Genomic DNA, 26,689 nt, shown 5'->3' on the forward strand with positions numbered 1-26,689 from the left:
ATCCTTTTAATGTATGGAATGGTTACAGTTTTATTGTAGTCTAGTTTTTTTTTTGTTTTTAAGTGAGGTCTTGTGAAGAATTTTGGCTGCAGCCATTTTTTAGGAAGGTATTGCTGATAACTTTTAATTCATCTTTAGGTGCTTGTTCAATCTTCAAACCCCTGTTTTTAAGTGTGTTAATGACACTTAGTTTTTTTGTTGGGTGGTGGTAAGAGTTTGTATGTATATATTGGCCAGTATGTGTAGGTTTCCAGTAAACAGTGAAGGAAAGACTGCCAGAAGGAAGATGTGTAACAAGTGTATCTAGAAAAGGAAGTGCGTTCTGATTTTCAATCTCAATTGTGCTGTTTAGGTGGTTGAGGAAAGTGTCTAATGTCTGGTGGTCATGGGACCAGATAGTGAAAACATCATCAACGTATCTAAGCCAGACTTTGAGTTTTAAAGGAGAGGAATATAGCTCAAAATATTCCAGAAGTTAGCAATTCGGAGGGATTAATGGTGAGCCCATGGCTGTGCCTTCTTTTTGTAGGTAGAAAGTGTTTTGCCACACAAAATAGCCAGAATGTAGTATATGTGCAAAGAGCGTGGTAATATAGGGAGGGAATTTCTCCTGTAATATAAGGATTGTGCCATTGATTGGGACATTTATGAAAAGGAGAGACACATCGAAACTGACTAATAAATCACCTTTCTCCAATGTGATGTCTTTGATTTTGTTTACAAAATGTTGTGTGTTTTCAATATATAGGAGGGGGAATGATCTACCAACTCTTTGAGTGTTGACGCTAGTTTCTTGGTCTACCTTCAACTATTGGCTTGAGCGGTACATTCTGTTTGTGAATCTTTAATAAACTGTAAATTCTTCAGGAATGTGCACAGTGTGGAAGTAATTTTTTTTAACTGTGTCTTCGGGCCAAGAAGTGACTGATTTAAGTAGCTTTTCCGTTTTCTTTTTTATTTGATTGGTTGGGTTACAGTTAACAAGTTGATAGGTGCTGTTGTCTGAGACTATTAGATTCATTTTTATTATTATTATTATTATTATTATTATTGTTCTGGGAAACTCCAAGGAGTCGACAGACTCATCGAGGGAGGCCCTAACATCATGTCAAGAACAACTATTCAACATTCACACAGTATCTATCATACCTTGCCTTGAACTCATTCACGGTCGTAGCACCCACAACAGACTCTGGAAGCTTATTCCACTCATTCACTACTCTCCAAGTAAAAAACCTAGCTCTAACACCCTTATCAACCACGCTCTTGCCCAGCTTCCATGCATGGCCCCTAGTCCTCCCACCACCAGTCATATTTTCAAAAATATCTTCTGGATCAATCTTTTAAAAACCCTTCAGTAATTTGAATGTCTCAATCATTTCACCCCTCCTTCGCCTATCGCCCAATTTCTGCAACCCACAAATCTTCAACCTATTCTCATAAGGTTCATTCCACAGACCTGCTATCATCTTGGTCACTCGTCTCTGGACCCTCTCCACTTCTTCCCCATCACGAAGAAACCCTGGTGCCCATAGCTGGGCACAGAAGTCCAGATGGGGTCTTATCAAGGCTCGATACAGAGGAACAACAACTTGTTCGTCTCTGCATGTTAAAGTATTTTTCAGAAGCCAAGTGATTTGGTGAGCTGTTTTAGTTACTTTTGCAATGTGCCCCCTAAACTTCAACTCCCTATCCACCAACACTCCCAAATCCCTGGCCTCATCAATCTCCTGGAGTATGGTTCCACCAATGCGATATACTGCTGCTATTCTTTTCACCCCAAAGTGCATAACCTTACACTTTGCCACATTAAATTGACATCCATTTTTCTTAGCCCAGTCCTCCAAACTATCCAAATCATCCTGTAAAATTTTGACATCTTGTGCACTCACAATTGCTATACCCAACTTTGCATCATCAGCAAACAAGTGAACACTTCCTCTCAGATCCTTTCCAATATCATTGATGAACAAATTGAAAAGCAGTGGTCCAAGAACAGAGCCCCGTGGCACTCCATTAGTCACAAGACGTCTTTTAGACTCCACTCCTGAATAAACCACTCTTTGATATCTCTCCTTCAACCACCCTCTTATCCATCTCACCAACCCTATATCTATACCCATCTGCTCCAGTTTACTGATTAGGGTTCCATGTGGTATCCTATCAAAGGCCTTGGCAAGGTCCAGTAGTATCACTGTAAACCCATTACCCCTATCCAGTTCAGGTCCAGTAGTATCACTGTAAACCCATTACCCCTATCCAGTTCAGCCGTCACTGTGTTATAAAACGTGAGCAAGTTACTGAGGCATGATCTACCCTTCACAAAACCATGTTGTCCCCCATACAATATCCTATTTTCATCTATCCAATCCTGTATTCTTTTCTTTACTAATTTCTCTAAGACCTTGACAATGATTCCTGATATGCTAATCGGTCGGTAATTTACAACAGCAGTCTTGGAACCACCTTTATGCAGTGGAACTATTTTCCCCTCTTTCCACCCGCTCGGGACTAACTCAGACCCGAGACTCAAATTAAACAAAATGGTCAAGGGTACTGACAATTCTTTAGCTGCTTCTCGTACAACACGAGCTGGTATACCATCCAATCCCACAGATGTATTGACATTGAGGTTATGCAATAGACTACTCACCTCCACTTCATTAACCACAATTCCCGTATAATCTACTGGTTTATTCGTTTCTGCAATGTCACCACCTGGATGATATACTTTTGCAAAGTGCTCACTCAGTAACTCAACTATCTCAACTGATTCAGTTACCTCCCTACCATCGGCATTCTTTAAAATCAATCTGCCATGTACATTTTTCCTTTTACTTGCTACATATCTAAAAAACTGTTTAGGATTCTCTTTAGCCTGCATGGCCAATGTTCTTTCGTAATCCTTTTTTGCTTTTCTTACCACACTCGTCACCCTTCTGGCCTGCGCTTTATACCGTTCATGTGCCTGCCGGTCACCCTTCTCCTTAAATTCCCTCCATAGTTGTTTCTTTTTATGCAATTCAAGCTTAATGGTGTTATTCATCCATTTAACCCCTACTTGATTTATTATTCGGACTCTAGGTATACAGTCAGCCATTGCTTCATGCAAGCACTTCTTAACTACCTCCCATGCACTATCAACTTCTAGTCCTTGCAGTTGTACATGCCATGGCACTGAACCAATCAAACTCCTAAGCTTGTCATACTTTCCAGCCCGATAATTCCACATGTACCCTGTCTTAATTGAAAATTCTACACCTTTAGCCACCTCCCAAGTTAAGACCCTATGATCACTCTCACCGATTGGTGGCAATGTGGTCATATTTGTTACAGCCAAATCCTCAGATGTAATTACTAGGTCAAGCACTCTCTGACCCCTAGTATTTTCCATTACATGCTGTCGCAGATAGTTATCCCTTAATAACCGCATAAAATCCAGTTCTTTCCTCCCGTGTGTCCTCTCCTCACTCCAATCAATGCGACCATAGTTGAAATCTCCCATAATAATCACCCTCCTTCCACCCATTTCTTCTATTTGCTTGTGCATACTGTCACCACCATCTTTTCCATCACCTGGTCTATAGCAGCACCCAATTGTATATTTAGTTCTGCTAGCCACAATCTCACACCAAATGGCCTCAAATGTGCTCTTTTCTCTATCCTGCAATTCAACTACTATTCTCCTTGGCTGGAGCTCATCAGCTATCATCAACAATACTCCTCCCCCCATTTTATTCTCTCTGTCATTCCTGAACACACTATACCCATCACATTCAATCCCACTAGTTATATCATCTACAGTCAGCCATGTTTCACTAATACCTATAACCTGTGGTCTGGAAGTGCCAACCATGGCCAAAAACTCTTCCTTCTTGTTCCTAATACTCCTAGTATTAGTGTACATGAATTTAAGACCCCCATTAGCCCCAACCCTACCTTCATGCCTTATATTAACTATCCCACTCAGATTTGTTGTCCTTATTTGCTATGGCATATTATATTCATTCTTACATTCAACTGCCTCCATAAGGACTGTATCTCTACTCCCTCCCTCCCCCCTAACAAATCTAGTTTCCCTGAATTTGCGCATCCACTACATTCAGCAACACTTTCTCAAGTCTTCTTACACCATAACCATTCAAATGCAAGCCATCCATCTTATATAGATCCTTTCGCCCATCAAACTCACTCCACACATCCACAAATTCCACACCACTCGTCATACATAACCCACGCATAAAGTCATTCGCAATTATTGCCCTCCTTTTAAACATTTCACTGTCATACCGTGGCAAAAAACTAATCATTCTAACTCTCTCACTCTTTTCTTTTGCTACCTCAAACAATTCATTCAGGTCTTCTATCATTTCCATTTTATCTCCTTTCAAATCATTCGTACCTGCCACAACAATCATTTCTTTCACCCTTTCCTTTTGCTCTCTAATAGACGCAGTTACGTCCTTTATGGTCGCACCAGGTTGGTACGATTTTGTCAAATCCTCTACTAACACACCTCGTACTAACGAGTCTCCATACAGCACTCTATCCTTCATTTTGTTCATGTTCACATTCATACGTCTATTTTTCCTGTCATACCTTTTATTATTGGTTGGTTCATTCAGTCTACTTTTGTTCATGCACTCTAGCTGCTGTTTTGCTCTTTCTATCGCACTATTCAACAACGCGATCTCACTCAATGCATCTATCTCATCTTTTTTGTTCTCTGAGAAACCATTTATACTATCATTCACACTTTCTACATTCACACTCTCACAATTTTCATGTACAACCTTGCCGTTTCTTGTCATATCCCTATTTCCTTCATTCTGAAGGTTGACAAAAATATCACACTCACGATCCGAAATACACTTCAATTCCTCATTCTCCCTACATTTTCTACATACATTCAATCCTTTATTATCATCTAACCACACTCCGACCGCACTCCTCAAAGCGTACATTTCACAGCTAGTACACTGACTCATTTCTTTTATGCTACCGTTCTTTGATAACGATGGCGAACCTTCATTACTGGCCGCCATTTTCCTTCGCACAGGTGCCATTCTTATTTGCAACGTGTTTTGTCAAATTATATGTTATAACACACCAAAAATAGACGCACTAAAATACGCAAGGCAAACAAAACCTAAATTTTTCCTAAATATGTTGTTCGGTTTAAAATAACTGTGGCACTGCCTTTATCAGCTCTAGTAATTGCAATGTCTGGATTTAATTTTAGCGATTTCAAAGCTGCCAATTCAGATTTGGTTGCTAGTTATTGTTTACGTATAATTTAAATTTAAAATCGAGGTATCCAAACATATTTTATCAGTTATGGTGGTTGGGAGAAATCTTAATCTTTTTTCAATATGGTAAATAAAATCTAATTTGTTGATCTTCCTGGGTGCCACAGCAAAGTGTAAGTCTTTGCGGAGTAGCGAGAGTTCAACATTGTTCAGGACATGGTAGATAGGTTGTTCACATGACTGTTCGCTGAGGGCCATTGGTGGCTCCTGTTATTCCTTACTTCTGGGTGGTTGTTGTTATCACTGGCTTGTGGTTGACTGTTTTCATTCACTGCAGAGAAATTCAAATTTGACCATTGGTTTACTGAATATTGTCGATGTTTAAGTCTAAGAAATTTGGATGCGAGTTTTACTTTCTTTATTTCAAGGATATGATTAGCAGAGTTGTCCATAACTTTACTAATCATTCTCCATAGCTCAAGGATATCCCAAATATCTGGATTCAAACAATTTAGAAGTTCAGATTTTAAATTCCAGTCCTGATTTTGAGCAAAAGCCAAGTTTTTTTGAGTGGTTTGAATCTGCTGTCTGAGCAACTCTTTCTCCATATTCGTAGTGCCTTTGCTGAGGTGAATTTTCTTTTCAATTTGATGCAGTTTGGAATAATATTACTGTTTCTACAATGTTTTAAAAATGCCAGTCAATTAATCAAAACAGAAACATGCATCTTTAGCTTACTGTAGTCATTGCATCACATGTGCTGATATTGTCATAAACAGAATATAGCTTTGATATAGTTATTATTTCATTTATTTATTTATTTTATTTATTTATTTTTCACTAGAGATCAGGCCAGTACAATAACCGTTGATCAAATCATTGTCTCTTTAGCATACTATGTGAAATGTAATATAGCTGTCTCTCTATATATATATATGTTTATCCACAGATGATGACCTTATTATGAAGATGGTCTAAATTCCTCTCTTTTCAAACCCAAAGTTTGGCTTAGATACGTTGATGATGTTTTCACAATCTGGCCCCATGGCTTCCAGACATTAGATACTCTCCTCAGCCACCTAAACAAAGAACACAAACACATACAATTCACAAGTGAGATTGAAAAGCAAAACACACTTCCTTTTCTAGATACATTTGTCACATCTTCTTTCTGGCAGTCTTTCCTTCACTGGAAACCTACACATAAACTCCTATCACCACCAAACACAAAACCTAGGTGTCAATAATGCACCAAAAAACAGGGCTTTGAAGATTTGCTTCAATGAACAAGCACTTAAAGATGAATTAAAAGTTATCAGCAATACCTTCCTAAAAATGTCTACAGCCTAAATACTATCGAAAAATTCTTCACAAGACCTCACTTAAAAATAAACTAGAATACAATAAAACTGTAACCATTCCATACATTAAAGGGATATCAGATATAATAAACAGAATAGTACAGAAATACAACCTTAAAGCCACCTTTAAACCTCCTGCAAAATTAAAGAACTTACTCAACTCATCCAAGGATTCACTTCCTCCACTGTCCCACCCTGGAGTATACCGTACTCATTGCACCTGTAATTTGCCCTCCATAGGGGAAACAGGATGCACAATTCCTATCAGAAAAAAAAAAAGGAACATAAATGGCACATTAAATTTAATAACTACGATAAAGCTGGCCTTTTAGATCATGACCTGAATACTTTATATAGAATTGACTGGAAAAGCATCTGTTGTTTACATCACACCAAAACATAGTATGAAGATAAATTTAACGAGGCCTGTGAAATTCTTATCAACCACCCTAATCTTAACAGTAATGATGGTCTTAAAATCTCAAGAATATGGAAGGCACATATTCCACCTGCATAACATTTCTCCCTAAGAGTTAATTATAAATAAGATTACAGGTAATCCAGGATCTTAAATTTAATATAAAATCCTCATGTTAAATCAGGACATCACTTTTGCTGTAATAAAACTATCTATGGGGGGAAAAACAAATCTCTGATGTTGTCATAAACGGAATATAGTGTGTGTGTGTGTGTGTGTCCTCCAGATGATGACCTTAATATGAAGGTCAAAACGTCAGGAAATTAAAATAATTATTTCTAACACAGCTCTGGTCTTCATCATTTGTCTGAAATGAATAATAAATCTTGTTTCATTAAAATCTAATTCCCCTCTATTCTAAGTTGGATAGAGGGGAGGTTCCATTATCAAAATAGCTTTATTTTTTCTAGGTAATAATCAAATGGTAAGAACTTCATTAAATATTTCAGATACACCCATGTTTTAAGTTCAATCCATGTTTGGTCTATAGAGTTTTCAGTTATTAGTTCTCTGAGTGAACTTTCAGTCCACTCAGAGAACTAATACAAATATAACATAGGTTTTGGAAGTTTATTTTTCACTTGGTTAGACTATAATAAATTTAGTTTAATCCTTTATCCAAGTGTAAGCAAACAAATTTGTGCCTGAAAATATCTTCAGGACTGAGGTAAGGTAGTGCAACACCGGGAAACTCCGAGCAAAGGTGGACCACGCTCTCATCACTCCTTGTCTCAGTATCTCCCATAATGCAAAGCACGACTCCTTGCAGACATGTACACTGCTATGCATTAAGGGAAGGGCCACCACTACCCAGACTGGTTTCAACCTTTATTGAGGTCTCGTCAGTGGGAGGCAGACCCAAACGTGGAGATACTAAGGCAGAAGCAATAGGAGAGGTCATATTTACCTACAGGAGTTGCCAACATGTGTACCACCTCATTATTGAATTACTCTGGATTTAGAGAAAGATGTTGGAAGTTTATTTTTCACTTGGTTAGACTATAATAAATTTAGTTTAATCCTTTATCGAAGTGCAAGCAAATAAAGTTTGTGTCTGAAAATATCTTCAGGACTTAGGTAAGATAGTGCAACACCAGGCAACTCCGAGCAAAGGTGGACCAAGCTCTCATCACTCACATGTGATTAGAACATTATGTATGCTATTTCTCTTTTTGAAACGCTCAAATCACCAGCACTAATATGGAATTTTTCTTCTTTTCCATCATTGATAGTACTTTCTTTCCAGGTTACAAAAAGACAATGCTTTTGATTTAATAAGGCCAGTGTTTGGCGAGATCTGTTTTTGATCTCGCCAAAAACTTTTCGCCATGCAAAAAGAAGTCTCTCCAATTCAATCATTATAATACTTTGATTTCAAGTGCATGCATGATGAACTTGAAGCAGCCTTACCTTTCTCTTTGTATTCAGCAGTTGATTCACCCATTTTTGTCTTCTTGTCCTATCTTTTCTCTGGACTCGCCTTGTTCATTTTTCTTTATTATTTCAAGTTTTTCTTCCAATCAGATTACTTTTCGAATCATTTTCAGACTTCTATTTTTTGCTCACTAATTCTTTTACTCATGATTAAAGGTTAGGAAAATAATTTAAAATAAAAAAGTAAGGAAAACAATTGCATGAAATATGATCAGCAAAATGCTATGTAGAGCAGACGACATAAATTTTGACAGTAAATTTGGAACATGGTGTACATGGAAATAGTGTAGTATGCCATTAAAAAATAACTTTGTAAAATGTTTCAAATCAGTAACTAAATTATTTCATCCTGGTGAGTTATTTTTTAAAATAGTTAGCCATTAAAAAATGTATAGATCGAAAATTTTTAAAATCTGTAACTTTTATTTTTAAGATGCATGTAGGTGCACTAATCGGGGGATTGCTGTACCATGTTTCTTGTTGTATCATTCAGGGTGTTTTATCATTTAAGCTGACTCTGAATTCTTGAGTAGAAATTGTACTCTATGTGAATAATTTCAGGTCATTACCATAATACTTGATATTTAGTATCTGATTTATGTGCTGCCAATCCTGATTTGTGCTTTCTCTTATTCTCCATGTTTTTGAAATGTTCCAACATGAACATCTTGCCTGACCTGTCTGTCCTATATAGCACAACCCACAGGCACAGTTTATCTTGTAGGCACTAGAAATTTTAAGTGGTGGATGGGGAGACTTTGGAAGCCTGGAGAAATAGTGATCTTGTTGAGGGGAGAAGGATAAAAGTCAGCCCTCAAACCTTGTTGATGTAGTAACTTTGAAATTTTGTCTATGACTGACCATGCATATGGGAGAATTACTGTTCTCCTGAAAGGTTGCCTAAGAGGTTAAAGTAGAGTTAGCTTAGCATTTGCACTGGCTAGATGATTTTATACTGTTATTGCAATATAAAATTTTAAATATGCTTTCAGAAGCTGCTACTGCTTCTGAAGTCTGAAAATTATCAGAAATGAATCAACATAGAGACAACTTGAAAAATTTCTCTAAGCTTTCCAAATACTAAATTTCAATAAAATCCATCCATCCAGAGTCAAGAAATAACTTACTTATAGAGATAAAGTGAATCTGATTTATGATTATGTGATCTACCTATTTATCTGACCTTCAAAATACCAACCCTTCAATTAACTGACCTTTTCATCATAACTGGCTTCTGGTAGAGTACCACATAATTGTAATTCAATTACTCGATACTTCAATTATCAGAACTTGCTATTCCGATAATTGAAAAGTAGGATAAACGACAGACAACTGTATTTTGTTTTGCAGATGCCTAACTTGATTTTTAATGCAACTACCACCATTACAATACTTTTAGTTAATTACTAAAGAAAGAGCCATACGGCTTCAGGGTCTGGTTAGCAAGTGATTAGCATACCCTCTCCCCAACCAACATGTTGCAGGTTTGAATCTCATCTTTGCCATGGATGATTGTGACTGTTGTGAATTTCATTGCCCGGTGTGAAACTACCACCCAGCTTATTGGAGGACTGGAATGGGTGACCAAGTTCTTTTAGTTAATAACGATAATAGAAGAATTATGTGGTAATTATCTGAAATCACTGGTATTACTGTAAAGAAGTCATAAATTCAAATTTATTATTTAGACATATTTTTACTTTATTACAAAATAAATCTCTAACACAAAACATATTTCATCCATAATAAGCACACTCTTTCTTAAAAGTTACCTGACTAAGGCTGCAACTTAAATCTGTGAGAATATCTTCCAAAAATTCAGCTGATTTTGTCTGAAAAAGGGAAATTTCAATATCAAGATAAAAAAAAACACGTTAAAAAAATAGTCTTTTGTTTAAAAGACTATTTGGGGGGGGGGTTGGAAGAATAATAGATTATTCATTTTAATTAATTCATGCAGAAAACAGCAAAAAAATTACAAATAAACATGGATTTAAATATAGTTATTAAAAAGGAAATGTAATCCTAAATCTGTTATTTGGGCCTGGCTAAGTGAAACTGAAATAACAAAAATTTGAAGCAATGGCTGCATTTGGAGGGGAAATGAACCACCATTAAGAATTAATACATACTTGGAGCATTGAAGTGACATTACTTTTTAAATGGATGGATCTGTGTTTCCCTATCTTGAATGTTATTTATGATGTATATTAATTCAAAGGCAAGTTAAACTAGTCTTGCATCGTTATGCATGTTTTTCTCCCACCCATCAACATAACAAAACTTGTAACATTTGTAATTTTTTTTTTTTTTTTAAACTGTGACAATGGCTAAGAAAAGCTACTGAAATGCTGACATATACATTACAAATAAATAGTAATTATATTTATGGGTTTATGCTATGGAACTTAGATATCAGATTAGTGGACTGGAAATTGGCTGTCTGATAGAGAGAGAAATGAAAGACATGTAATGGAGGGCAGTATCAAGGAGGAGGAAGGTTCTAAGTGGGACACAGTGGTAGGATTCAGTACTAGGTCTTTTAATGTTCAACTTTCATGTCCATGATACTGTCACTGAATTGAAGGCAAATATGTTTAATATTTGCATGTGGGGATATTAGCAATAGTGCCATATGGTGTGGCTTCTTTGGGAGGAGTTCAATAAGATGGAAAGGGGGATGTCAAATTCATGAAACTGAATGTTGGTAGAACTATACTGGAGGAGGTAAGGGATCTTGTAGAAATAGAAATTTGACATTCAGGTTATACACAGCAAGGTGTTGAAGATAACCTACAGAACTACTGCAATACTGAGAATGAAATGACCAGCAGAAATAAGAGGGTGGTGGTTTTGTTGCATAAACTCCTGATCAGACCACATTTGGATTACTTTACTTCAACTACGGTCACTAAAATTTGAAATGGATAACATAATTTTGGAGAAGGTAGAAAGGTTGATAACAAAAACAAAATCAGAACTACATAGTGCTGGTTATGAGGAGAGAATTAGGGCAAGTAATTTCAAAGATTGGTGGATAGACGGTGAAGAGACTAGATAAATGAGACATTTAAGCTAAGCTGTCCAGAAGTATTTACCAGGCATATTTTTGCAAAGAAAAAAATAAAAGATTAGCACACATTATAATGGAAGCTGTGAGGGAAAAAAAAAAAAAAGAGAGAAAGAAATGAGTAAGAAGTGTATTTATTTATTTATCATATGTCAGAGTGATGAGATTCTTCACTCTCTCACCACCTCTTGATCATCTCACAGAGTAAGGAATCATATGATATGACTTTGTGTTGTCTAAGATGAACTCCCAAAAGTCTTGTGACTCCATAGTGCATCAGAATAATAGTATTATCTGCATATAGTACTGTTCCTTTTTTATGACAGTTACTTATTCATCATACTAATATCATTTATTCCATTCAATTTCTTGTTTTAAAACCTCGGTTTACTACATATATCTCAAGACAGTATAATAAAAATGCAGTATATCCAGCTGGTTTGAAACTAAGGTTGAAGGTTCTCTCTGATGTATGTATCAATTTTATAAAGGTGGAAATTTAAAAAAAAAAAAAATGCTTCACATCTACACAGAATGGCCATGCCTTCTTGCTGCAATTTCAGTTTACAAGATGAGCCAAAATTCCTGTCATTCTTCTCTGCCAACTCTTGTTCTAATGATCAAGGTAAAGGAATTCATAATGCACAGCATATGGGGGCATGCAAGTTTGGCAGGACATGCGTGTTGTTTTCTTCTCATGTCTCACTTTTCATATCTTTAACAAACTTTTCTTGTCTTGTCAAATAAAACAAAGCAACTTAAACATACATAAATCATCTATTACTCAAAAATCCTACCCAAATTCACAATTCCGTATGATAAATTCTGGCCTAAATGAGAGTTCGTTTTCAAGCCTTAAACATAACATTTACTTTTTCACTAAAACCCAACTCTCGCCATCCTATTCAAGAATCCCATCACCCTTCTATCAATTATGTTAAACTGTTCATGTGACAGTGAGAAGAAAACTAATGCATTGCTTCTGCACTCAATGTGCTTTCAGGCAATACATTCCACTCATCAAGCGCTCCCCATGCAAACAAATCTGCTCCTTACTCTCACTTTTGAGTGAGGAGCAGATTTAAAACCAGAATCTTCCAGGGATGGCCTCTTCTTCTTTCCCATTCTATGAAAAAATCTCTTCATGTTAATTGGATCTGGTAACAAAACAACACCTTACCAACTAATATGTCACAAACACATTCCTAACTCTTTACTCTTCCTATCCACAAGGTATTGCAAGCTGCATTTTTATTATTATGAACCTACTGATGGAAGCTAAGCATCACCTATGAAAGATATCCTACAAGAGTGATGTAGAACAGTTTGGGTGGTGGGCATAAGCAGCATAAATTCATTCACATTACTTGATCTACTATCTTCAAAGATAAGCCATTCCAATTATACACTGCCCTATGAGAAGAAAATCTAGCTCTCACACGTTTCTTGATTGCATTTATTCTTAACTTCTAAGGAAGACTCTCATCCTACCCCTGCCTGCTACAAAATGAAAAAAATCCATCTACCAATATCCTATGGCCTTTTCAAAAGTTTCTATGTATCTCAAACCAGCTTGTGTATGCAGTCCACACCCACTCAATCTATTCTACTAATCAGCAATCCATAATCCCAACATCATCATTAACATCTTCCTTGCACTCTTTACATCACCTTGAAAATCAGAAGTTTTGCAAAAATAGTCCAGGTGTAGTAATATCAGCACCTTATAAAGAGACAAATGATTTCTTATCCTTACTGTAAAAATATTTGTTTTCTTTATATAATTCTTTAATTTTTTTGATCGTATACTTGATTCTAAATATATTCTTTATTTGTCTTATATATAATTATTTATCTTATTTAACTCAACTCATAAAACTTAACAGTCGTAACTCCAAGTTGTAATCTCTTTGCTTGAATTAGTCTATCACCTTTAATCCTTTCAGTCCATCAATTTACCCCCCCCCCCTCAAAGTTGTGACAATACTAATCCACATGTACGTATTTTAGAATTTAGGAAATGCATCTGGCAGGAGCCAATTCCTTTGGCTTTATTTGTCTTATATATAATTATTTATCTTATTTAACTCAACTCATAAAACTTAACAGTCGTAACTCCAAGTTGTAATCTCTTTGCTTGAATTAGTCTATCACCTTTAATCCTTTCAGTCCATCAATTTAATCCCCCCCCTCAAGGTCGTGATAATACTAATCCACATGTACGTATTTTAGAATTTAGGAAATGCATCTGGCAGGAGCCAATTCCTTTGGCTAAATGATTGGCTTTTTCTCACACTGATCTCTGAAAATTTATTTGTATTTACAACTGAGCCATCAGAGATTGTGTAGAGGAATTGTATATCTTTCCTAACATGCAAGAATAATGCCCAGCATAACACAGAAATATCTCTAATAATTATCTCTAAGTCAAGCAACGTTTAAATCTACTATTCGTCAGTCGTGGCTACTTTTACTCTTATGCTCATGCAGGTTCTATCTTTTTATGAGAAGTGCATTGGTAAGGCAGAATCAGGCAGGTTATTTGACAAACAAAACAATTTATTCATGTTAAATCAAGGTACTACAAATACAAAATTTTTCAGGCTCTAATTCATTCAGCAAAATTAATATAGAAATACTATAAATCCACATGTCTGGTTCTCCACTAGATTAATTAAACAATTCCCACTTAAGCTAAATGACTAGTGCAATAAATACGCTCACATATAGATCAGACACGGGAACAGACCTGTGCACACCTCACATTAATTTAACTCAGACTATAAATATCATTAAGCATACTAAAACTTTCAAATACAATTAAGCTAGCTAATTCCTCATACCTCTGCAAACTACTTCACAACTGTTTTAACAAATGGCCTTCCGTCTTTACTACTGTTCTTAATGCTAACAAACTATAAAATCAGCAATCTTTGCCATAAATTTTACATCTAGGAAAGTCCTATACAAAAGGTCTTACTTGCTACTTAGTCATCCAGTCCATTATACAAGATCCTAGAGATCATCGACACCTTCTTCGACTTTCCAGTAAAATTCACACATGAGCACCTTTTACAACATTGATGATACTTCACTCGCGGAGATCGTCAAGGAACTTAGTGATGGGAATTCTGGAACAGACCATCACTGCTATTACGAATCTCCTATCATCGTCAGACATCTGTTGGCAGGATGTGGATCCCTATCCTTGGAACGGCAGGACACACAGGAAACTCCTCGTAGTGAGAGCCAGAACCGAGAGCTGGAACAGACAAGAGCCCGTTTTCCATTGATTCTTCCCTCCCGACCTTGAAACTCCTACAGATTCAATCGCCTGGATTTTCTTTGAGGGGGTCTTCTCAGCCACCCTGCGGTCGCTAAGTTAAGGTAGGAAAACCCTGTACTTCGTTGACCCTCGCAAGTTGCGATAGCCTCAGGTCTTACATTCTTAATCCCGTCTGAGTCATTTCTTTGTTTGTACAATTTTTTTTATTACAATTTATGTAATTTATAATTTACAATTTATAATTACAGGATGCCTGAAACCAACACCACTAAAAGACCTGTATACTTTGGCTGGTATTGCACCCCCTTCAATTTGAAGATCTGCATTCTCAGCTGATGAAAGAAGCAGACAAATGAATGATGAATGCCACCCACTATTCAGCCAGATCGCAGTGCCCCAAAGCCTAAGATACCTCACTGGCCCAGACAATTGTGAGTGTGGGACAACTCAGTCCATGGAACACATTCTTGCTTGCCCCTTTCTTCCATCACCTTGCACAAAACAGGACCTTATATCCTGCACAGAAAGAGCAGTTGATTGTGCAAGATACTGGAGGAACATCTGACCATATCTATTGTATATAAGTTATGTAAAGTTTCCTTTTTTCATATTTAATTATTATTTCCCTATATAATTCACCTACCAAATCTAAGCTGATCTCATTGTAATGTATCCTAATTTGGTGTAAATCATGTTGTACCACTTACTTACTACTGTACTACATGTGTTTGAATATGAAATTTAAAAAAAAAAAATTAATTAAAAAAAAATTAATTAAAAAAAAATTACAATTTATTGTTAAATTTTTTTTTTAGGTTTAGAACAGCAAAATGATTTAAGTATTAATCAAATTACAAGTATATTATATTGATTTTATTTCCCAAGTAAAATCGGTATAGAAGAATTTTTTTTTTCTAAATTCCTTCCATACAAGATTTTACATTATTATTACAAGGATACAATGTTTGTTTCAGTATTACTATTATTCTCTAGAGGTAATAATAGAAGTTCAAGTTATGTCAAAATGGATGAAACATCACTCATTTTGACATAACTAACACCACAAAAAAAACTATTGCAAATGTACCTGAGTTCAGTAGCCCTCGAATACTGAACTTAGATGACATTCTTGGCCAATAGTTATAAATCCTTTTAAAACAGATGAAGAACTACATGCTCCTCCACCTCTCTTACAATCAACACATAATTCATATTTATGAATTTAGGGACACAAAACACGTGTTCAAAAGATTATTTTACTGATTAATAATAAAATAATAACTTGACGTTTTGACCCCTGTATTGAGGTCATCATCAGAAGGATACATGTGTATAAGAACCAAGCTACATGCTGTTGCACTCTATACATGTAAATTACATCTACATTGTTAACTAATCTTTTTTCTTAGCCTGCGCTCTAGTGATAAAAACAAAAAAAAAAAACAATAAAAACTACAATAGACTCTGCTAAAGTCCTCACGTACTAGGATTCTTTTGGATTTGTACAGCACAGGTTGCTATTGAATGTTAGGGAAAAAAAAAAAAAAAACACTCCACCAAGTCTTCTTGTATTGAAATTTTTCTTTGTGGTTGCTATGGAGGTTGCAGTTGGGTCCTCCACATTCTTGGAATGGTTAGACCATCATTTTTATTCAGATTCGGATCATGTTCGAGCATTTCACATGCTTCCTTGAATTTCTGCTCGAACCAGGTTTTGGTGTGGTGTAGGGACTCGGTACCTTTCCAATCAATTCTGTGGTATGTTTGGAGTGCGTGATCAGAAAGGCCGTTTTTCCAAAATGGAGGTATTTTATGTGTCATTTGTTTTCATCCTTTCTGATTGGGATGGTTCACCCTGTTTCCCTATTTATGGCATGTTACATGTGCAATCTATTTTGTAAACCCCTGGATGGGCTAGGTGTGGCAGGGGATCCTTGGAAGAACTGAGTAGGTGTCTTAATTTTGTCGGGGTTTAAAGATGGTTTTGATGTTGTATTTGTGTAGTGTTCTGTCTATTTTTTCGGAAATGCCTCTAACATATGGTATAGCAATAGCATTCTTGAAATCTTTTTTGTTATTAGTGGTATCTTTGTGGGGGATCTTGTGAATGGTTTTTATACTGTATCCATTTTTTTTAAAGGTATGTTTGATGGTCTCATATTCATGGTTAAGAGCTTGTTCATTTGAACAAATGGTTTGAGCTCTGTGCTTAAGGGTGCTTATGACCCATAGTTTTTGTGTTGGGTGGTGATAAGAAGTTTTGTGTATGTACTGGCCTGTGTGTGTGTGTAGGTTTGCAGTAAACTGAGAAGGAGAAACAGCCTGAAGGAAGACGTGCGACAAGTGTATCTAGGAAAGGAAGAGAGTTGTTTTTTCTATTTCATTGGTGAACTGGATGCGTTTGTGTTGTTTGTTCAGGTGGCTAAGGAATATCTAGTGCTTCGCGGCCATGGAGCCAAATGGCGAAAATATCGTCGACGTATCTGAGCAAAATTTTGGGCTTTAGGCACTCCGATTCTAGAGCTCGTTGCTCAAAGTCTTCCATATAAAAGTTCGCTGTTGGGGGGGAAAGTGGTGAGCCCATGGCTGTACCCACTTTTTGAAGGTAAAAATTGTTTTGCCACACGAAACATCCGGAGCAGAGTACGTGGGCAAAGAGGGCTGTGATGTCGTGTGGAAATATATTCTGTAAGAGTAAGATAGTATCATTGATTGGGACATTGGCAAAATAATTTTTCCCTTCAAAAAGAGGTAAAGCATTCATATTTATGAATTTAGGGACACAAAACACATGTGTTGAAATTATTATTTTACTTCTTATTAATAAAATAACAAACTGCGTTTCGACCCCTGTATTGAGGTCATCATCAGAAAGATACATGTGTATGAAGATAAGCTACATGCTCTTGCACTCTACAAAGGTAAACTGAATCTATGCTGTTAATTGATCTTTTACTTAGCCTAACCTCTAGTTGTGAAAAAAAAAAAAAAAAAAAAAAAAAAAAAACCTTTGCTAAAGTCCTCCCATACTAAGATTTTCTTCTGGATTTGTACAGTTCAGGTTGCTATACTAAGATTTTCTTCTGGACTTGTACAGCTCAAGTTGCTATTGAATGTTAACAAAAACACCTCACCAAGTCTTCTTGTATTGAGATTTTTCTTTGGCTTGTTCTGTTGCTATAATGATTGCAAATGGGTCCTCCACATTCTTGGAATGGTTAGACCATCATTTCTGTTCAGGTTAGGATTGTGTTTGAGCATTTCACATGCTTCTTTAAACTTTCTCTCAAACCAGGTTTTGGTGCAGCGTAGGGAATTGGTATCTTTCCAATGAATTCTGTTGTATGTTTGGAATGCGTAGTCTGAAAGGCTGGTTTTTCCAAAATGGAGATATTTAATGTGTCATTTGTGTTCGTCCTTCCTAATTAGGATGGTATGCCCTGTTTCTCCTATGTATGGTAGGTTACATGTGCATTGTATTTTGTAAACCCCTGGGTGAGCTAGGTGTGGAAGAGGATCTTTGGAAGAACCGAGTAGGTGTCTTAATTTTGTCGTGGGTTTGAAGGTGGTTTCGATGTTGCATTTGTGTATTGTTCTGTCTATTTTTTACGAAATGCCTCTATTGCCGTATAGCAATAGCATTCTTGAAATCTTTTTTGTTTTTAGTGATGTCTCTGTGGAGGATCTTGTGAATAGTTTTTTTTACTGTATCCATTTTTTATAAGTGTGTGGTTGATGATCTCATATTCCTGGTTTAGAGCTTGCTCATTTGAACAAATAGTTTGAGCATTAACTGTGCTTATGACCCCTAGTTTTTGTGTTGGGTGGTGGTAAGAATTTTTGTGTATGTACTGGCCTGTGTGTGTAGGTTTGCAGTAGACAGAGAAGGAGAGACAGCATGAGGGAAGACGTGTGACGAGACTGTCTAGTAAAGGAAGAGAATTGTTTTTTTTTTAATTTCAATGTGAATTGGGTACATTTGTGTTGTTTATTCAGGTGGCTAAGGAATGTATTTAGTGCTTTGCGGCCATGGGGCCAAATGGCGAAAATAACGTTGACTAGCTGAGCCAAATTTTGGGTTTTAGGCATGCTGACTCTAGAGCTCGTTGCTCAGTCTTCCATACAAAAGTTAGCTATTGGGGTAGAAAGTGGGGAGCCCATGGCTGTATCCTCTTTTTGAAGGTAAAAATTGTTTTGCCATCCAGAAAGGAGTATGTGGGAAAAGAGGGCCATGATGTCATGTGGAAATATGTTCTGTATGAGCATAATAGTATCATTGATGGGGACATTAGTGAAAAGGGCAGTTATGTCAAAGTTGACTAATAAATCTTGGGCGTTGAGTGTAATGTTTTTAATTTTGTTTATAAATGTTTTGTATTCTTTTATGTAGGAAGGGGAATGACCTACCAATTCCTTGAGTGTGGCTGCTAATTTTTTGGATAAGTAGTAATTTGGGCTGTCGATTCCTTCAACAACAGACGTAGTAGTGTGTTTGTTTTGTGTATTTTGGGCAGGCCATAAATTCTGGGTGTGCAGGCATAATGAGGTATTCGTTTTTTGGTTGTTTCTTCTGGCCATGTTAACGGATTTAATTAATTCAGTTGTTTTCCTTTTGATTCGTTTCGTGGGGTTTAGAAAAAATGAACCATTTGGTATTGGACCACAACACCTACCAAATGGATTTAATTTGGAAAGGATGTCGGCTTCTAGTTTTTCCATGAACAGATCAGCACAGGGAGGTGATAAGGGACTGCCCAATAAAATGTGTCATTCACTTTGAAATAATTCAATTTGAGACAATGACGAAACGCTGAGCTATGTCATGTGGATAGAGATTGTCTAGGATCTTGATAACTTCTTCTTCAACAGGTACGTTGGTAAATAACAAGATCACATCTAAGCTTACGAGGATGTCTGTTTTTAAAATGGACATGCCTTTTAATTTTTCAGTGAAATGCTTAGAATTCTTTATGAAGGAATCTGATTTTTTTTAATATATATATATATCAAGTTCTTGACACACACACACACACACACTGGGGGGGGGGGGAGATCCGGTGCCCAACCTCCACCAGTTCTGGGCTGGTAAGCCGGTGATTTTTGGATCAAATGCTCGGAGCTTGCTCCACCTTTGCCGGGAGTCGCCTTGTTGTTGCACTACTTCCGAGTTGCCCTCATTTTGCACTACTTGCTAAGACTTGAAAACAGCCATTTTTGTTCAATATTAGCTTTGTCTTATATAATTAAAAATATCTATAAAAATAGTGCAATGTTTAATATTTTTCTATTAAAAAAATGTATTATATAAAAATAATACAAAGTTTAATATTTTTCTATTTAAAAAAAATACATATTATTTTCCTTAAATTTTTTATATAAAAATAATTACACTACTCACACCAATATATGTTATATTATATGCCAGACAAAAAACGTGACAAGAAAACGTTTCGAATTTTGGCTTATCTTTTTATAATTTATATATATATATATATATATATATATATATATATATATATATATATATATATATATAAAAAGACAATCTCTAAAAGATCCTAGACAATCTCTATCCACATGACACAGCTCAGCTGTTTCGTCATTGCCTCAAATCAAATTATTTCAAAGTTAATGACATGTTTTATGAACAACTTTGGCTTAGCTATGGGCAGTCTCTTATCACCTCCCTGTGCTGATCTGTTCATGGAAAAACTAGAAGCTGACATCCTTTCCAAATTAAATCCAAAGCCGCTGGTTTGATGGAGATATGTAGATGATGTTTTCATAATTTGGAGAGGCAAAGAAACAACCTTATTTGAATTCCTTACAAAAATAAATCCCTTCCACCAAGAAATACAGTTCACATTAGAGCTTGAAAAGAATAGCTAATTGCCTTTTCTAGATATACTAACCAAGAAACAAGAGAATGGAGAAATCCAGCTCACAATCTATTGAAAACAAACACACATACTGGACGTTACCTGCACTTCAAATCAACTCACCATATTGCACAGAAACTCAGCATAATATATATGCTTAAGAATAGAGCTTTTTATAATAACTCACAAAAATCTATAGAATATGTAAAATCAAATGAGATACTCATAGCAATGGGTGACTTGAATGCAAAGGTTGGAGAGGGGGAAGAAAATCCAGTTGTTGGAAAATTTGCACTAGGCGACAGAAATGAAAGAGGTGAGAGATTGATACAATTCTGCATTCAAAACAACTTGCGCATAATGAATACTTTCTTTCAAAATCCAAAGCGCAGAACTGTATACGTGGACAAACCCAGATAACTCTATAAGAAACCAAATAGATTTCATAATGATAAATAATAGATACAAAAATAATATAACCAACATAAAAACACATCCAGGTGCTGATATAGGTTCAGACCATAACCCTGTTGTGTCCACTTTAAAAATTAAACTAAAAAACATTTCTGAAAACAATCATACTGAAATACTTGACTTCATAGCTCTGAACATACCTGACAACATAATGGTGTTTAACTCAGAAATTAGATCATGTAGGATATAAAACAGAAGACAATATACTTTGTAACACAGAGGAAATTGAAAACAGGTGGTCAAATTTTAGAAGTGCAATATATAAGACAGCTAACGAGGTTATCCCAAAAATTAAAAACAATAAGGAAAAACCCTGGATGACTGAATCAATACTAGAACTTACGAATGAAAGACGAAAAAAGAAAAGTACACAACAGTATAGAATACTCAGTAAAATTATAAAAAATGAATGCAGGAAGGCTAAAGACAAGTGGCTAAATGAAAAATGTAAAGAAATAGAGGAATTGGACAAGAAACACATAATAAAGAAATGCATAAATCAATTCAAGCCCTGACAAATAAAAAGAAAAATTTCAACCATAATCCTTGTATAAAAGATCAAAATGGAAAAATGCTACTAGAGACACAAGATATCATAAAAAGATGGAAAGAATATGGAAAAGAACTGTTTGACTCTGATTGCACAGACACACCAGATATACAAAATATGGATGGTGAACCAATTACATATGAAGAAATAGAATACGCTCTAAGTCAAATGAAAACAGGTAAAACACCAGGCCCTGATCAGATCCCTATTGAACTGGTAAAGAAAGTAAATGAAAACACACTTAATGACCTAAAGGTTATTTTTAATAACATCCATGATTCAGGATACATCCCTGATGATCTAAGGAAATCCATCTTTGTCACTATTCCCAAAACTAATAAGTTTAACAAGCCATGTTACAAAATTACTACTGAGAATAATCCTAGAAAGAATAAAAGGCACTTTGTCAGCAGAAATAGAAGACACTCAAGCAGGTTTTCAAAAAGACAAAGGTACAAGAGAAGGAATCTTCAATTTGAAAACATTATGTGAAAGAAGACTTGACAACCAGAAAAGCATATATCTTTGTTTTATTGATTACAACAAAGCATTTGTTTCAATAGATCACAAGAAATTAATACATATCCTACAGAATAATGGGTTAAAAGGAAAAGATCTACGTATAATTACAAATATATACTGGAATCAAATGGCCTCAATAAGATATAAAAATACATATTCTGGCAACTTTGAAATCAAAAAAGGAGTAAGGCAAGGATGTGTCTATCACCCTTACTGTACAATATATATAGTGAGCAAGTTTTTAAAAATATTTCAGAACTGAAGGGTGTAAAAGTTGGAGGTAGAAACTTCAACAACTTCAGGTATGCAGATGACACAGTTCTTATAGCTGAATCTGAAGATGATCTTCAAAACTTAATCACAGAAATTTACAACAGAAGCTTAGACATGGCACTAATTATTAACCTAAAGAAAACAAAGTGCATGGTTATTTCAAACGAACCAATAAATAAGACACTGAACATAACTGTTAACAAAAAGAAAATTGAACAGGTTCAGTCTTTTATATATTTGGGACAAATGTTTACAGACAGAGGAAATTCCCTTAAAGAAATAAAAAGAAGAATAGAGATAGCAAGAAAAGCCTTTACTGATATGAAAACTGTTCTAACATCCAGAGACATTAATATAGACACAAGAAAAAGATTAATAAAATGCTATATCTGGTCAAGCCCTCTCTACAACAGTGAAACTTGGACTCTAAATAAAGAAGCAGAGAAAAAATTAGAAGCTTTCAAAATGTGGACCATCAGAAGAATGTTGAAAATACCATGGACAGAGAAAATGAAAAACGAAGATGTTTTAAAGAAAGCAAAAATGAAAAGAACATTAACGAAAATAATTAAAGAGCGAAAACTTAAATATTTTGGACATCTAACTAGACAAGAAGGCATTCAGAAATTAATATTAGAAGGGAAATTGGATGGAAAAAGAGGGAGAGGTAGACCCAGGAGACCATGGTTCGAAGACATTAAGGACTGGACTGGCTTGAATTACCATAAATGTTCCAGAGCAGCAAAAGAAAGAAAAAAGGTTCCGTGACATGGTTGGCAACCTCCTTCTAGGAGATGACACTTGAAGAAGAAGAATAGAGCTACCAACATTATCTCAGAAGAAAAAGATCTCCTTGATGAACTCACTCTCATATCTCAGACCCTAGCAAACAACAGTTACTCAAGAAATATAATCAAAAAGATTCTTCATAGAAACCCTCCACAGCAGCAACCTCCTGACATGCGATATACATCTTCCATTGTCATTCCTTATGTAGGCCGAGTGTCAACAAAAATTGCCAAACTCCTTAAGTCTTTCAACATCAGAGTTGCTCTCAAACCTGTCAAGACAATATGCCATATTTTAAGATCACCAAAGGACATTAATGCCTTCTTCAAATACGACAGTGTATACAACATTCCATGATCCTGTGGATTAAATTATAGGACAAACATCAAGAAGTCTGGAAATTCGAAAAAAAGAAAATGTAGGGGATGAACAACAACAGAACAGATTAACCCTCACTTCTCGATCTCTAACCACACCATCGATTGGAATAAAAGCTTCATGCCCTATATATAAATTGAATTTTCGATGTAGAAACTTCAAAGAAGCCGCGGTTGTACTCCACTCTGGAGAAAATCTAAACAGAAATCAAGGAATGATTCTGAAAGACATCTGGAAAAGCCTAATAAGTTCGCTCAGCTCACCAAAATCTCATTTTGCTAAAAACTATATAACGCACTCAATAAACAATGAATGATACACCACGTTCCATGCTTATGATGTTCCGTGACGGTTTAATTTATTTCACTGTGTTACTCCATTCTTCTTTTTTACTAGCAAACGTCAGTTCCTTATACCATTACACATTTCCTCAAGAAGCCAGAGAGAACAGCTGGTGAAACTTGTAGACAATTCTTATATATATTTTACAAAAATCTCTGGTCAACTAATAAAGCCAATAAAAAAGTTCCAGTTTAATATTTAAGAAGTCACCAAATACACACAGAGATAAACTTTAATACTTTTTTTAAAATAATATATTCCTTGTCATCTCTGCTCATTTCTCTTCTAATGCCTGAAAGTTCCAGTTTAATATTTAAGAAGTGACCAAATACAGCACAGAGATAAACTTTAATTAATTTTTTTAAAATAATATATTCCTTGTCATCACTGCTCATTTCTTTTCTAATGCCTAAGCACCACATAAAACTTGAAAACTAATTAATTACAGTGTCACTAGTTCATCACAAATTATGCTTGGCAAGAAGGGTCAAACCTGTATAACTGAGAGGAGACCTCCATATAGTCTTTAACGAATGCAGAGAACTGACCAGGGCTTCTTACCTAATGTCCAATCCTTACCTTCTCATGGTGCACCCAATTGTGTGCACCACGAGAAGGTGGTGACTGAATACCTGGATACTGAATGAACGAGGATGGGCTGGCAATTTGGGATTTAGCCGACCAAATTGTATTCTTATTGGTTTAAACCAAAATTCAAAATGATGCTACAACATGAAAAAATTTCATGCCAGCTGGGGCGTCGCCCAGTTATACAAGGCTGTCGTTGTATTTGCCAGGGAACCAGCACGAACAGCGAAAATTCAGCTACTGGAACAAGTCTGAAAACACACCCCAACTCAACATTACCAAATTTAAAGATCGGTACTATCAACATAAGAAGCCTGAATGGCAAAGAAATGGAGCTAGCAAGGGAATTAGATAAGTACCAGATCGACATAATAGGGGTGACTGAAACAAAAAAGACAAAAACTGGTTATATATTTCTGAGTAATAAAACAAAATGTTATATTCAGGCAATGACAATCAAGGAAAAGAAGGAGTAGCCATATTATTCAACACTAAATATGAGGCTAATCTTCTTGAATGGCAGGCAGTCTCAAGTAGAGTGATGTGGGCAAATATGAGAATGGGGTACTGGACAATGAGACTTATTTGGGCCTATGGTCCCACAGAAGGTTCTACTAAGATTGAAGTGGAGGAATTTTTTGAGGCTTTAGAAAAAGCAACTGACACAATAAAAAAGGAAAAGTTGGTCCTTGTTGGGGATCTAAATAGCAGAGTAGGAAATGATTGCCAGACATACAAAAGTATTTTGGGAAAATTTGGAGAAAAGAGAAAAGCAAATAATAATGGCAAATACCTGTTGGATTTCTGCTCAGGACATGGACTGGTCATTACTAACACCATGTTCCAATATAAAAATGTGCACAAATTCACATGGAGAGAAGAGGCAAGGAATAAGAAAAGTCTCATTGACTATGTTATTGTTGATGGTGATGTTTTCTCCCTGGCGCAGGACACCAGAGTGCATAGAGGATCTGAAATTGGAAGTGATCACTATTTAGTCTTGAGCAGGATAAAATTGAATTTCATATTGAAAGGAATAACATGTAAGAAAGTTTTAAAGCGAATAAAAGTTGAGCAGCTCTCAGATGTGAACCGTAGACTAAAATGCACAAAGATTATTGAAGAAAAAATGAAAGAGTTTGAAAACAGGAACCAAACCTTGGAGATTCGGTGGCAAGCCTTGAAGAAAACCCTGATTCATTCAGCTAGAGAGGCATGTGGTAAAGTTGTCTGCAAGGATAGAAAAATTAGAATTCCATGGCAGACACAGGAAGCTAAAGAAGCAGTGAATGAAAAGAAGAAAGCATATCAAAAGTTCCTAGCAAATAAGTCAGGTTGTGCTCTTAAATACAGAGACAAATGTAGGAAAGCTAAACACTGTGTAAAACTAGCTAAACAAAAGTCATGGGAGGACTTTGGCAAGCACATAGAAAATAAATATCAAGAAGGTCGTAAGATATTCTGGAGGTTGTTGAAGAAGCTTAGAAATGGAGGAAAGAGTGCTGTAAAAGGAGTTAGAGATGATAAAGGGCACATGAAAACAGGAGAAAAAGATATTCTTGAAGTGTGGAGTAATTACTTTGAAAAATTGCTAAATAAAACAAGTAGTGATAGCACAGTGGTAAAAAAACACTCAACAGGCATACAGTCAGGAATACATATCCATACTCGAAGTAGAAAAAAGCCATTAAAGGCTTGAAATGTGGAAAGGCAGCAGGAGTAGATGATATCTGACCAGAAATGCTGAAGTGTGGTGGTATAAAAGTCTTACAGTGGCTGCACTGCATAGTTCAGAATGCCTGGACAGAGGGACGAATTCCCGATGATTGGACTAGGGCTCTCATAGTACCCATATATAAAAAGGGAAATAAAACTGAATGTGAGAATTACAGAGGTATTTCCCTATTGAGTGTTCCCGGTAAGATTTATCAAGTTTATATATACTTGAGAAACGGTTGAGAAGAATTGTGGAAGAAAAGTTTGGTGAAGAACAAGCTAGATTCAGGTCAAATAGAG

At 35.9% G+C, this 26,689-nt stretch overlaps 1 protein-coding gene across 2 annotated transcripts in view; it reads right to left on the bottom strand.

Annotated features, from left to right (window-relative positions):
• The window catches only part of rictor (rapamycin-insensitive companion of Tor), a 955,009-nt gene that overhangs the window by 431,966 nt on the left and 496,354 nt on the right, over window positions 1-26,689 (bottom strand). For both annotated transcript variants that reach the window (XM_090406113.1, XM_090406114.1), the window contains exon 17: window positions 10,295-10,354. In XM_090406113.1, the coding sequence (XP_090262239.1) occupies window positions 10,295-10,354 (60 nt within the window). The remainder of the gene's footprint in view (window positions 1-10,294; window positions 10,355-26,689) is intronic.

Source organism: Typopeltis vanoorti, chromosome 16 (assembly GCF_054136105.1).
Source record: "Typopeltis vanoorti isolate ZY-2024b chromosome 16, IOZ_Tvanoo_1.0, whole genome shotgun sequence".
Lineage (NCBI taxonomy): Eukaryota > Metazoa > Arthropoda > Arachnida > Uropygi > Thelyphonidae > Typopeltis > Typopeltis vanoorti.